This window comes from Lithobates pipiens, unplaced genomic scaffold, assembly GCF_037356315.1.
Source record: "Lithobates pipiens isolate NorthernLeopardFrog02 unplaced genomic scaffold, aLitPip1_a1.2 Scaffold_8, whole genome shotgun sequence".
Classification (NCBI taxonomy): Eukaryota; Metazoa; Chordata; class Amphibia; order Anura; family Ranidae; genus Lithobates; species Lithobates pipiens.
Genome location: NW_027507903.1, coordinates 564,665,049 through 564,679,080, shown reverse-complemented (window position 1 = coordinate 564,679,080; position 14,032 = coordinate 564,665,049). Strand labels below are relative to the sequence as shown.

At 44.6% G+C, this 14,032-nt stretch overlaps 1 protein-coding gene across 3 annotated transcripts in view; it reads left to right on the top strand.

Annotated features, from left to right (window-relative positions):
- Positions 1–5,207, top strand: part of GIPC1 (GIPC PDZ domain containing family member 1) — a 52,412-nt gene extending 47,205 nt beyond the window's left edge. For all 3 annotated transcript variants that reach the window (XM_077470100.1, XM_077470098.1, XM_077470099.1), the window contains exons 6-7: positions 1,224–1,305; positions 4,133–5,207. In XM_077470100.1, coding sequence (XP_077326226.1) covers positions 1,224–1,305; positions 4,133–4,284 — 234 coding nt within the window. In that variant the 3' untranslated portion in view covers positions 4,285–5,207. The remainder of the gene's footprint in view (positions 1–1,223; positions 1,306–4,132) is intronic.
- Positions 5,208–14,032: the final 8,825 nt, after the last annotated feature.

Genomic DNA, 14,032 nt, shown 5'->3' with positions numbered 1-14,032 from the left:
TTGCCTGATATAGGATTCTAACTGCTCAAGACCTGGGTCTTTTTTTTATTTTTCATATTTTTTATTTCAAGATGTGCCAAATATTTTTTCCATTAGTGAAAGGTCTGGACTGCAGGTAGGCCAGTTAAGCACCCGGACTCCTACTATGAAACCATGCTGTTGTCATAGATGCAATATGCAGTTTAGCATTGTCCTGCTGAAATATACAAGGCCTTCCCTGAAATAAGTATTTGATTTCCTACCAACCAACAATTTTTCTGGCTCCTACAGACTGGCTACAGTATGTGGTACACAGATTAGTCCTGTCAATTTAAGAAGGTGCTCCTAACGGCAACTCGTTATGTGTATAAAAAACACCTGTCCACAGAATCTTTCTTCCATTCAAACCCACCATCATGGTCAAGACCAAGCGGCTGCCAAAGGAGGTCGGGGACAAGATTGTAGACCCGCACAAAGCAGGAATGGGTTACAGGACCATCAGCAAGAACATTGGTGAGAAGGAGGTAACTGTTGGAGCGATTTTTCGCAAATGGAAGAAATACAAAATAACCATCAGATGCCCTCTGTCTGGAGCACCGTGCAAGATTTTGGCTCATGGGGTATGGATGACCATGAGAAAAGTGAGGGATTAGCCCAGAACTACACAGGAGGAGCTTGTGAATGATCTCAAGGCAGTTGGGACCACAGTCGCCAAACAAACCATTGGTAACACAATACGCTGCCATGGATTGAAATCCTGCACCACAAGGCCCCCCTCCTCAAGAAGGCACATGTACAGGCCATCTTAAGTTTGCCAATGAGCATCTAAATGCTTCAGTGAAGGATTGAGAGAAAGTGCTGTGGTCAGATGAGACCAAAATTGAGCTCTTTGGCATTAACTTGACTCGCCGTGTTTGGAGAAAGACAAATGTGAGCAAACTTACAAAATCTGCAGGGGATAAAATTTTCCCCAGTATATAATTTGGAGAAGAGTTGCTAAAGTATGTAAGTGGGGGGGTAGAGAAACATTTGGGGTGGAGTCGTCGTGGTAGCTAAAGGTGAATATAGTAATATTTGGGGGTGGAGTCGCCATTGTGTGTACAGGGTAAGATGGGAATAGTAACAGTTGGGGTGTGTATATCAGGAGCAGTGGAGTAACATTTGCGGTAAAGTCCTAATGTTAGTATACTGAGTGAAAGAACTGGATGTTTTCTGTTGACATCTTGTCCATTCTTGCTGTCCAGGTGTCTGTCATTGAGGAGAAAGCAATCCAGAAAGTGGACGACCTGCTGGAAAGTTATATGGGAATCAGAGACCGTGAACTTGGTGAGAATGGAAGATACTAAGGCTACTGTAGCAAATTTTCCTGTTTTTTGATCACATGGTATGCTGTGTGAGAGCGATTGGCTCTCAGCTGAGAGGAGGGAGGGAGAAATTGGGTACCTGCTCCCTCATAGAAATTAAAAATGACAAATGTCAGAGGAGCGGGGGGAGGAGACCTTAAAGCGGAGTTCCATCCAAAAGAGGAACTTCCGCTTTAAGTGTTGGTGACCTCCTGACATGCCACATTTGGCATGCCATTTTTTGGGGGGGGGGGGGGAGCAGGTACCCTGTTTTTAGAGGCACCCAGCTCCCACTTTCTCCCTTGGTGCAGCGGCGCCGGAAAGAAGATCACCTCTCCCCCCTCTCCCTCCCTACAATCTTCTGGGATTTCACAGGTCCCAGAAGATTGCCCGGCCATTCACAGCGAGGCTCGTGCATGCGCAGTGCACACCTGGCTTTGAAGTCACAGCCGGGCACTCACAGTTAGTATGCCGGCGCCATGGAGAGGAGGGGGGAGAGGAGCGGGGCTTCATGTGCCCGCATCACTGGACCATGGGACAGGTAAGTGTCTGATTATTATGTCAGCATCTACACTTTTTTGTAGCTGCTGACTTTTAAATGGGTGGAACCTCCCCTTTTAAGTGGGGTTCCGCTTTAAACCATGGATTTTAAAAAATATTTTTGTCTAACAATCAAGGCTAATAACTGAAACAGTCTATAGGATTAAAGACTTCCATAATGAGCATCATGCTAATGTGCACTTCAGCACAATACACAGTAAAGCACTGTAGATGTGCAATCCCATTCAAAGCTAGTTGCTCAGCAATGCTTCCTTATAATGCACTGCAGCACACCTTCGTTATAGGAAATTGCAACACAATTGCATATGCAATTCCCCACTGCATTGCAGAGTATTTTTTCATGTCCCTGGGTTTGCTGACAGCCCAATCAAAATGAAAGAAGCGTGTAACACAACACTTTTCAATGCACAAAAATGCCTGCACTACAACATACTGTGTATTAGTGTGAATGGGCCCTTAAATCATAACTAAACGGGTTAATAATTTTCCAGCAGTCCCTTGCTGTCCCAGACATCTTCCCCTGTGTACCAGTCTTTTGACATTTTCATTGGCTGGCGCAGGATGACGCTACTCCTGCACATGTGAAGGAGCCAGTTGTCCTGGCACACAGGGTTGCTCTAAGCTAAGCTGCACATCTCAGTTTTCACTGTCAGAGAAGACTGAGCAGGAAGGTAGGGGCATTTTATTTAGACCAAATATATGTGCGGTGTCCCCTTAAGAATTCAATTTACATAAATCTTGCATAAAATGTAATTTAAAAATTACTTAAATCTCATCACTATCTATATCTAATATAATATTCTAGAAAATTTTGCTTTGAATCTAGGGGCCAGTTTTTTTTTTTTTTTTTGACTGGCCGTTTTTTTTTTGATTACGGAGGTGCAGATTTTGAATTTGCACATGGAGGGGACAGGGGCCAGGCATGCTGCTGGGTGTGGCGGCTTTCTCCCTGGGTGGTTTCAGGGAATGTGTGTCCCTTTGGGGCCCTCTAGGTGTGGGAATTTGACACTTGAGGTTGTTCGCTGAGATTTTTGATGTGAGTGTGTTGTGGTGTGTGGCACGCTATGTGGACTGGACTCTGCTCACCTCCCTGCTCTTCTCCAGCACCACGCGCGTGGACTGACGGAGAGGAGGAGGGGTGGCCCACAGTGCACATGGATTGGCTGGTGCTAAGGGAGAGGAGTTTGTGGAAGTTTTTCTGCCAGTCTGCTGGAGGAGAGGCCAGGGGTGTCGGTGTGTGGAGAGGAAGAGTAGTAGTAATTTGGTGCCCAGGGCAAAAATGCCAAAATATTCCTAAAATCCAGACCATTTGGGTTTATGTTTCAAAGGCATCCCCAAAAAAATCCTACATTCTGCAGTTTTAGCATCTTGCTCAGCCTGACCAGGGCTTCATTGGGAACAAAACAGAACTCTAGGTTTTATGACTTGAAGATTTTGCAGCAAGTGTCCACCCATTATACCAGCTGAGCATTTTTGCATGAAACAGTAAACATAGCAACTACTTTACTTTTAACTACCTTACATCCAATACAATCCACTCCCACACCACGCTGCTCTTTCTCCCTGGCCATCTTACAGGGGTGGGCCAGAAAGGACTTTCACCTGTTGGGTGGAGATAACTCTGCCTGACAATTAGTATGGCTTTCAGGCTTCTTCTTGTGCCGGATCGCACAGAGTGCACAGTCAGCATGCCACACCGCTATCTCTCCCTGGCCCGGGAATTAAATCATCCTAGAGGGACGGGCCAGTACTGATTTTCAACCGTCTGGTGGAGATAACTCGGCCTGACAAGTAGTGTCACTTTCAGACTTCTTGTGCTAGGTGCATGATCGTAGAGAGCATCCATCACTTGGCACTCCACTGTCAGTCTGCAAGGCATATGGGGCAGATGGCAAACTTTAACAGCATACGCGATAGCAATGGGAGTGCTGGTGGTGAGTAGGCTGGCGGAAGCCCAGGCGCCAGGACGCAGTTTCTGGTAGCCATAGAGACCTGGCACCTAGGATTTGTTGAGCTATATATATATATATATATATATATATATATATATATATATTTTGCATACCAGATTATCGCACAATTTGACTGGTCAGTTAAAGGCTTAGTTCAGCTTTCAGATCATGTTTCATATTGCACAAACATCACACCCTTATCTCCTTCTCCTATTCCAAGTATTCCTATGAATGCAGGCAGGGTAGAAAATATGTATTGGTTGGATGATGACATTGTCTCTTTTTTGTTTTACACAGCTGGCACCATGGTGGAGTTGGGCATCGACAAACAAAACCCAGATGACTTCTCAAAGGCACTGGACCGCACACTAGGGGACTTTGCCTTTCCAGACGAGTTTGTATTTGATGTTTGGGGAGCCATAGGTGATGCCAAGGCTGGACGATACTAAACTACTTTAACTCCTTAATCTCCCCCAAAGGGGATTAATCTGCTGCTGCCCCATCCACTTCCAGCTACCCAGTATCAGGAGATGCTCCTGTAATTGCAGCGCTGGGGTGGGACGACGTCACAAGGGCTAAAACCACTGTAGACTTTCCTGGAGATCCTGCCCTGCTTGAATTTCGTTCTGCTCACTCTGCCTTTAGGTCTTCCACCAGAACTGCTCCTCACACTTCTGAAGTGGCGAAGTCCTTATACTAAGGATGTCTGAAGGAAGAGGAGGAGCCTGGCACTGAATTGCCAATGGGTGACTTTCCTAAATCCTGGCTGTTATTGGTGATGTGGTAGTAAACCTTCGTTTTCAGATCACATCGGCCAGCATCTCCACATTGCAGGGCTCATGATTTCTTCTGCTGTACACTGGGGTCAGCTCCTTGTGTTGACAATGCAATCCCATGCACATAACTGCACAACTTCAAGTAATTCTCCACTACATTCCTTGGATTCCTCTCACCATGGATGAATGAATGCCATTGAGGTCAATGGATTCAGAGATTATCTAGTGAAATGGGTTTTAACTAAGCTAATGAGAGTAAGAAGGAATTCCCTTCCTTAAGAGGACATCTTATAGGATTCAGCTCGGTGAAAATGTATAGTATAATATAAACCAATATTTCGTTCTTACAAGAGGATGTTTAACACTTAATAAAATATGTTACAGGCCCTTTCTTTGATGAGATTTTGGTCTTTAGCTCCACCCTGTGGTGGGACATGATGTTGCAATAATAGTTCACGTCTCTGGTTTACTCAGAGGACTGAAAAAGGTCAGTGACCTAGCTGTTTTGTTAACTCGATCTGTTTGTTTTTCTGTGTACCCCATCCTGACTGTAATAGAGAACAGTAACTAAGGTTATTAAAAGATTTTATACACAATGCTGTTTTCAGTGAATTATTTTCTGCTTCCTTTAAAGTTGATGTAAACCTGAAAATTATTATTTATTTATTTTTTTGCTGTTATAATGTAGAGTATAATATTTCCTATCAAGCGTTAATCCAGCTCTGAGCAATCCTCTTTTATTATTCAAAGAGATAAATCTTGACAAACCAAGAAAAACGTTGTCAAATCCTCCCCCTTGCTGTGAGTGACAGGTGATTTACATATCTCATGCACTAGCCTAAGAGACATGCATTATTTTTTAATTCCCTCCCCCACTCCTTTCTTCTGCTGCTCTGCCAGGATTTGGCATGCTGAAGTCATGTGGGGACTGGGTTTTGACTGGATGTTAGAGATCATAGCAGAAGTTCAGTGTAAGAAATACACAGGAGAAAATGCATGTTGATAAGGGGAGTGTAGAGGTGGGCGGGGAGTCTACTGACATCACGACTCCACCCACTGAGCCCTGGAAAACAGACCCACCCACAAAATCTGCAGTTTTGCGGATCTCATAGCAGACAGAGGGGAGACATTTGACAGATAAGTATACATGCAGGAGGCATGTATATCCTTCTAGATAACCAATGTTCCTTTCGTTTAGAAAGGATGAGAGTGGGTTTATGTCCACTTTAAGGGAATTACCGTGGTTTAGAGAAGTGTTTTTTTGGGGGTTTTTTTGTAGACCATGTGTATCATTTGGTTGTTTTTTTAAGGCTTAGTTGACTGAAAGTAAACTTATGTTATGCCTTGTTCACACTGATGCTGCTCTGCAAGCCTTGTTTTGTGTGGCCAGGGCAAGCCTATTCATTTGAGAGTGGCTGCTATGCCTCCGGAAAACACAGGGAAACGTCCCTGCTCAGATTTTTAAATCGCAGCCCGCAGGGAAACCATAAGTGCAGTGCAGGAAGCGGCTGTTGTGATTTCCAGTGTATGCTGGAGCCATTAGGATTAGAGGTACCCACACACATCTCCTGCTTTTCCTGTGCAAGTGGCTGTGGGAATGTGTGTAGACCCGCAGCTGGAACCGCACCGCAAGTGTGAACCAGGCCTTAGGATTTGGAAATGGTTGCAGGTACCACTTCCTGAACACCCTGGAAACCTTATAGGTTAAGTAGGCAAATGCTAACGTAAAAAGAAACAGGCCCTGAAAGTAATGCAAACACACCACCGGCTAAAAATGCTATTTGCCTGGGTGCTCTCTACATTGAGATACTGACCAGTAAGCAAATAAGGAAGAGCAGAGTTAGATCGCCAAATGTGGATGCTTGTCAATGACTTGCACACTCCAGGATAACGAAGTTCCGTAGTTCCTTCTATTGGTCAGAAAGACTGATTATCACAGTGATTGGCTTGTGAAGCTTGGGAGAGAGGGGTTGACTAGAGCTGAGCATCCAGAGCTGAAGTTCGCATTTAAGCTGTGGCACGCCCAGGGTGCTCATGATCCTATGTAAAGGTACCTGGTGGCTGCCTGCTTTGCACACACGTTAATAAGTCTTTCTCAGCCAGGGTTGTGTGGAACCCTAGGGTTTCTCCAGAGATTGCTAGGAATTTGCATTTACCCCGGACCTCCAGTGTAAGGAGCATTCTTCCCACTGCAGGATAAGACCTCTCCACTACCCATCTTTGGGTCACTTTTCACTGAATGTGAGGAAGTACTACAATTTTTACTGTCTGCATTTATTTTCTGGATAGGATTGTTTTATTCAATTATTATTAACCACTTTACCTCCAGAAGATTTTGCCCCCTTTATGTATTATAAACTGGCCATTTTATAGAGTTTTTTCTTTTGGTGGTATTTGATCACCTCCTGGGTTTTTTTTTATTTATTTTTTGCGATCTCAATTAAAAAAGACTGAACATTTAAAAAAAAACAAAAAAAAAAACAGTATTTCTTTATTATACATCACGGGACACAAAGCAACCATAACAATTGTGGGTTATACACCACCTATAGGTGAATGGAACTGGCAGATCAATCAAACAGGAAGTCCTCCCCTATTTAACCCCTCCTCCACAGTAAAAATAACATTATCAGTATTAATTTTGACTGCCCAAATTTTGGAATCAAAACTTCCGTTATTCTTGAAATGAGAATATCTTAGGGGCGTCTCTAGCTTGATGCTACATACCTAAGAAGGGAAAAACAACACAAAAAAGAAAGGGAGAAGGGGGGGGGGAGAGGGGAGAAGAGGGGTGAATAAGGTCGTGCTCTGGCGCACCGACGGATGTGCGCTATTCATAACAACAACCATTGACCTTGAATCTTACTGATCAAAGGATGAGCAGGAGGGCCATTTTCTTTCAAATATTGGCACAATATCCATTAAAGTGGTGTTGCCACCAAAAAATTAAAAGCTGCTTAAAATTTGTAAAAAAAAAAAAAAAAAAAAATAATTGGCAAAAAAAATTTTTTTTACTCAGCTCTAAATACCTGTTGTTAGGGGGTCCCTCGTAGTCTGCCTTGTTCCTTTCCCGGGCTGGTGACATCACTTCCCCTCGTGCCGCACATTCACCTGGGACCTGTCACGTGTCCCAGGTGACTGTACGGCGTATCACGGCGCCCCGCGCCACTCGCGCAGTGGGTGCCCGGCTGTGAAGTCACGGCCGGGTGCCCACAGTATGCATGACGGCGCCGTGAGTGGAGCGGAAACGAGGGGGGGCTTCGTTCCCCCGCATTGCTGGACCCTGGGGCTGGTAAGTGTCCGATTATTAAAAGCCAGCAGCTGCAGTATTTGTAGCTGCTGACTTTTAATTTTTTTTTTTTAGGGGGTACCCCACTTTAAAGTGTGGTGTATTCTCTCCATAAGCCTGATCGCCTCCATGCATCTTATTATCTTGTCCCAAAGAACCGTTGACGATCTCCAGTGCAGGGCAATTGTCCAGTGCACCGCACTGAAGAGCATATGGGCCAGCTTCTGAGCCGGGGGGGCGGCCCCCGGGAGGTCCACAAACAGAAGGCCCATCTGGTGGGTAATTGTTTCTTGTATTCCTGTGATTTGGGCCAATTTATCAGCTACTTTTTGCCATATGGGCAGGAGGACCCTGCAACTCCAAAAAGTGAGGACGACGGTATCCCTGTCTGGACATCCTCAGAACCAGAACCTCGGGATCAAAGGATTTGATTTGTTCAATCTTGAGGGGGGTATAATACCACCTAGTGTGGAGTATAACAGTTTCCCTAACTGCCAGGGATTTTGTGCATTTTCTCATATTTGATATATCCAACCACACATCAGGAGCTATATCCAGGCCTGTTTCTGTCTCCCAACCAAGCATAGCTTGTGACTTCACAGGGAGATCTAACTCACTGAGAAGTCGATACACTGTAGAAATAGTACATTTGTCCCTAGAGGAGGATCGACCTAAAAGTTCAAATGAGCTTGGTGTAAATGGCCCCTCTCTGATAATGGGAAGCATAAAAATGCCGGACCTGCCGGTATTTATAGAATTCCTCCCTGGGTCAACCATGCTGCTCCTGCAGGAAGGTAAAAGAGCTAAAGGGGGGCTCTTGAGACAGTGCCTCTAAGGTGGTTAAGTTTTTGTGTATCCAATATTCAAATCTATTGGGAGTGTTGAAAGCCGCTGGGAACCTGGGGTCTCCCAGGAATGAGGCCAGGCCGGGGCAAAGTGGGCCCAGGGCATATGATTTCTTGTATAGGGACCATAGTTGTAGTGATTGGGCAGGTCTGGCCGTTTTCTATTAAGAATCATGGACTTCAATCTGATCCATTTGAAAAAGCTGTCAGCTAAAATGGATGGTACCCGAGCCTCATTGGATAGTCGAGAAGATTCCTCGAGGTTTGCCTGTAATTCAGCCTTATGGCGGTAGACCCTGGAACCCTGTGCAGTGTTTGTTCTGACCAAGGTGCTATACAGGCCCAGGGGAGTGGACCCCACATTAAGGAGGACCCAGTCCCTGAAGGTCTTCTATGACAAAGCTCGCCGTGATGGATGAAGGTTGGACTCCTGTTATGTTCAGAGTCCTGCAGTGTGGGGGCAGTGTGCAATTTAATCATGCTCTGTGTACTTCTTGGGAGAGTGGGCTGCTGTCTCTCCTCCGGCCATTTGAGGGCGCAGGCTCGCTCAGTCTGGCCTATTTCTATATAGGCAGGAAATGGAGGGGCAGCCATGTTTACCAGGTGGACAGCAGGTTCAGCAGGGCCTCTTGAGACATAACGGTAGCCCATGGATTCTGACGTGTGAGTTCTTACTATAGGAAAAATGTGTGGCCAGACAAGTCATGATTATATACTGCATACTTGCTGCTGTAAGTCGATAAACCCCTATACGGGTATCGGTGGTGTGTCTCCAGAATCATGTTCATTTGGTCTGCAGGAGCCTACTTTTAGGCTGCTCTGAAGCAGAAAAAAAGGCTGCATGAGATGCATATGTGCTTGGCTATTCCTGCAAAACTAGTATGGGGCCAAGTGCAGTTGGGCAGGTGCAGCATAGTATATGTAGCACTAACCCCCAACGGAGCTGCTGGTTTAATTGGGCTTAACGTTACCTTCTTCACCTCGATTTGCGTCTATGGGTTAACGTGGTAGGTGGCCCAGAAACTTTAGAGACTGACGACAGATCTGCTTAAAGGGATTTTTATTTTAAAAAAAACATTAACGAACAGTCTCTTGGTATAGGATCTCTGACTCCTTTCTTTAGTTTCCTTGCCTCGGGCTAGCCAGCCCCGAGACATAGTCGGGTGGATCCGCACCCCAGGCCATAGCCTTCCTGGGGGCTGGTCAGCAGGACCAGGACCATGGAGTCAGAACATACTTCTGGACCGGAACCCCCGAGAATGTCTACTCATGTGGTCCTTCCCTATAAGCACATGTTTGAAAGAACATGGGCATTGGTGCACTTTAAGGGGTTGTGTTTCCAGAATAGCTTGTATTTGGTCTGCAGGAGCTTAGTTTCAGGCTGCTGAAGCGGCATAGAGGCTGCATTGGATGCCTATGCACTTTGCTAATCCTGCAAAACTAGTATGGGCCCAGGTGCAATATAGTATACATGTTTCATAATGCTTGCTTGCATAGGCACATAATTGCATAGACATGTGCTTGCTTTAATAAACACAAGCTTGCATAGGTACATGTTTGCTGAAGGCCCTGCGGCCAACAGGCTGGCCGAAATGGCGTATGTTTGCGTGGTGCATAGATGCAGGTTTTGTGTAAGCACATGTTTGCATAAACACATTGCATAGACACGTTTGCACAGATAAGCGTTGCATAAACACGTTTTTATAAACGCATGCTTGCTTTTTGCGTAAATGCATGTTTCCATGGGCACGTGTTGCATAAGCGCGTCTTTGCATAGACGCGCTTTTGTGTTTTTCCTAAACGCATATTTGCATATGCACATGCTTCCATAAATGCATACTTTCATAAATGCATACTGCTTAAATGCATGCTGGCATGTTTTCATTTGTACTGCATACGTATATGCTTAGTTTGAACTGCATACATATGTGCTTAGTTGCATAAACCACTTTCCGACCGGCTCACGTACATATATTGTGGCAGGTTGGCAGCCCTGCGGGAACCACAGTACAGGTAGGTTGGCTCCTTTAAGAGCCTCAGCAGGCGCGCACCTGCTGCACGGCAGGGCGTGGCCAGCGATCACGATGCCCACCGGCCACCCATGATCACGGGCATGAGAGCCAGAACGGGGATCTTATTGAGATTTTTACCAAAAATATGTAGAAGAATACACATTGGCCTAAACTGATGAATGAATTATTATTATTTTTTGGATGTTATAGCCAAAAGTAAAAAAAATATGGTTTTCTTTACAAAATTGTTGCTCTTTTTTTCTTGATAGAGCAAAAAAAAAAAAAACACAGAGTTGATCAAATGCAATTGTCAGTTAAAGTGATGCAGTGACGTATCGCAAAAAATGGCCTGGTCATTAAGGGGGCAAATCCTTCCGGGGGCTGAAGTGCTTAAACTGTATACATTAGTGCTTACTTGCATTGGAATACGTACATACAGTGCCTTGCGAAAGTATTCGGCCCCCTTGAACTTTTCAACCTCTTGCCACATTTCAGGCTTCAAACATAAAGATATAAAATTTTAATTTTTTGTGAAGAATCACCAACAAGTGGGACACAATTGGGAAGTGGAACGAAATCTATTGGATATTTTAAACTTTTTTAGCAAATAAAAAACTGAAAAGTGGTGCGTGCAAAATTATTCGGCCCCTTTACTTTCAGTGCAGCAAACTCACTCCAGAAGTTCAGCGAGGATCTCTGAATGATCCAATGTTGTCCTAAATGACTGATGGTGATCAATAGAATCCACCTGTGTGTAATCAAGTCTCTGTATAAATGCACCTGCTCTGTGATAGTCTCAGGGTTCTGTTGAAAGCGCAGAGAGCATCATGAAGACCAAGGAACACACCAGGCAGGTCCGTAATACTGTTGTGGAGAAGTTTAAAGTCGGATTTGGATACAAAAAGATTTCCCAAGCTTTAAACATCCCAAAGAGCACTGTGCAAGCGATCATTTTGAAATGGAAGGAGTATCAGACCACTGCAAATCTACCAAGACCTGACCGTCCCTCTAAACTTTCAGCTCAGACAAGGAGATGACTGATCAGAGATGTAGCCAAGAGGCCCATGATCACTCTGGATGAACTGCAGTGAACTACAGTTGAGGTGGGAGAGTCTGTCCATAGGACAACAATCAGTCGTACACTGCACAAATCTGGCCTTTATGGAAGAGTGGCAAGAAGAAAGCCATTTCTCAAAGATATCCATAGAAAGTCTCGTCTAAAGTTTGCCACAAGCCACCTGGGAGACACACCAAACATGTGGAAGAAGGTGCTCTGGTCAGATGAAACCAAAATCAAACTTTTTGCCCACAATGCAAAACGATATGTTTGGTGTAAAAGCAACACAGCTCATCACCCTCAACACACCATCCCCACTGTCAAACATGGTGGTGGCAGCATCATGGTTTGGGCCTGCTTTTCTTCAGCAGGGACAGGGAAGATGGTTAAAATTGAGGGGAAGATGGATGCAGCCAAATACAGGACCATTCTGGATGAAAACCTGTTGGAGTCTGCAAAAGGCCTGAAACTGGGACAGAGATTTATCTTCCGACAAGACAATGATCCCAAACATACAGCAAAATCTACAAAGGAATGGTTCACAAATAAACGTATCCAGGTGTTAGAATGGCCAAGTCAAAGTCCAGACCTGAATCCAATCGAGAATCTGTAGAAAGAGCTGAAAACTGCTGTTCACAAATGCTCTCCATCCAACCTCACTGAGCTCGAGCTGTTTTGCAAGGAAGAATGGGCAAGAATTTTTAGTCTCTCGATGTGCAAAACTGATAGAGACATACCCCAAGCGACTTGCAGCTGTAATCGCAGCAAAAGGTGGCTCTACAAAGTATTAATGCAAGGGGGCCGAATAATTTCGCACGCCCCACTTTTCATTTTTTTATTAGTTAAAAAAGTTTCAAGAATCCAATAGATTTCGTTCCACTTCACAATTGTGTCCCACTTGTTGGTGATTCTTCACAAAAAATAAAATTTTTATATCTATGTTTGAAGCCTGAAATGTGGCAAAAGGTTGAAAAGTTCAAGGGGGCCGAATACTTTCGCAAGGCACTGTATGTGTGTGTGTGTATATATATATATATATATATATATACATATACATACACACACACACACACACACACATATAATACAATTTCCAGATCATTTATAAATATTTGGGTGTTTGAATCAACAATTTCATTTTGATCTATCAAATAACTGAAGGACACAGTAATATTTCATTAGTGAAATGATGAGGTTTATTGGATTAACAGAAAATGCACAATATGCATCAAAACAAAATTAGACAGGTGCATAAGACCCCTTTCACACCACCCCGCCCATAGCTGCGTTTTACTGGTGGATTTGTGGCGCATTTTCGGCTGCTAGCGGGGCGCTTTTTCCCCCCGCTAGCGACCGAGAAAGGGTTAAAACCGCCGGCAATACGCCGCAATATCAGCGTTTTGCCGGCGGTATTACAGCGCTGCCCCATTGATTTCAATAAGGAGCAGCGGTGGAAGAGCGGTAAACACACCGCTCCAAAGAAGCTGCTGGCAGGACTTTTCCCTGACGTCCTGCCAGCGCACCGCTGTAGTGTGAATGCCCTCGGGCTTTCACATTACAAACAATGGTGCAGCTTTTTTAGGGCGGATTGCAGGCGCTATGTCTAACGCTATAGCGCCTGCAAAACGCCCTGGTGTGAAAGGGGTCTAAATGTGGGCACCCTTGTCATTTTGTTGATTTTGAATACCTGTAACTACTTGGCACTGATTAATTGGAGCACACAATTGGTTTGGTGAGCTCATTAAGCTTTGAACTTCATAGACAGGTGCATCCAATCATGAGAAAAGGGTATTTAAGGTGACCAATTGCAAGTTGTTCTCTTTGACTCTCCTCTGAAGAGTGACAACATGGGGGCCTCAAAACTACTCTTAAATTACCTAATAAACAAAGATTGTTCTACATTATGGTTTAGGGGAAGGCAGAGATATAAGCTGTCAGTTTCCACTGTGAGGAACATAGTGAGGAAATGGAAGGCGGAGTCTAGCTCAATGGACATGTCCTACTAGAGCTCTGCTCTGTGAAGGAGAACCTCTAAACAAAGACAGCCAGACAAATTATTTCTTACAGAAACTCTGTCTGAACATTCCTGTGAGGTGAGAGAATCATTTGGACTAAAAATGGTATTGGGGGGAGCCCGGAATAAGTTTAAAAATGCCCCCAGAGGAGGCGCTCAGGCAAAGACTGCAGTGAAAATGGCGCCAGTCTCCTCAGCTACAGG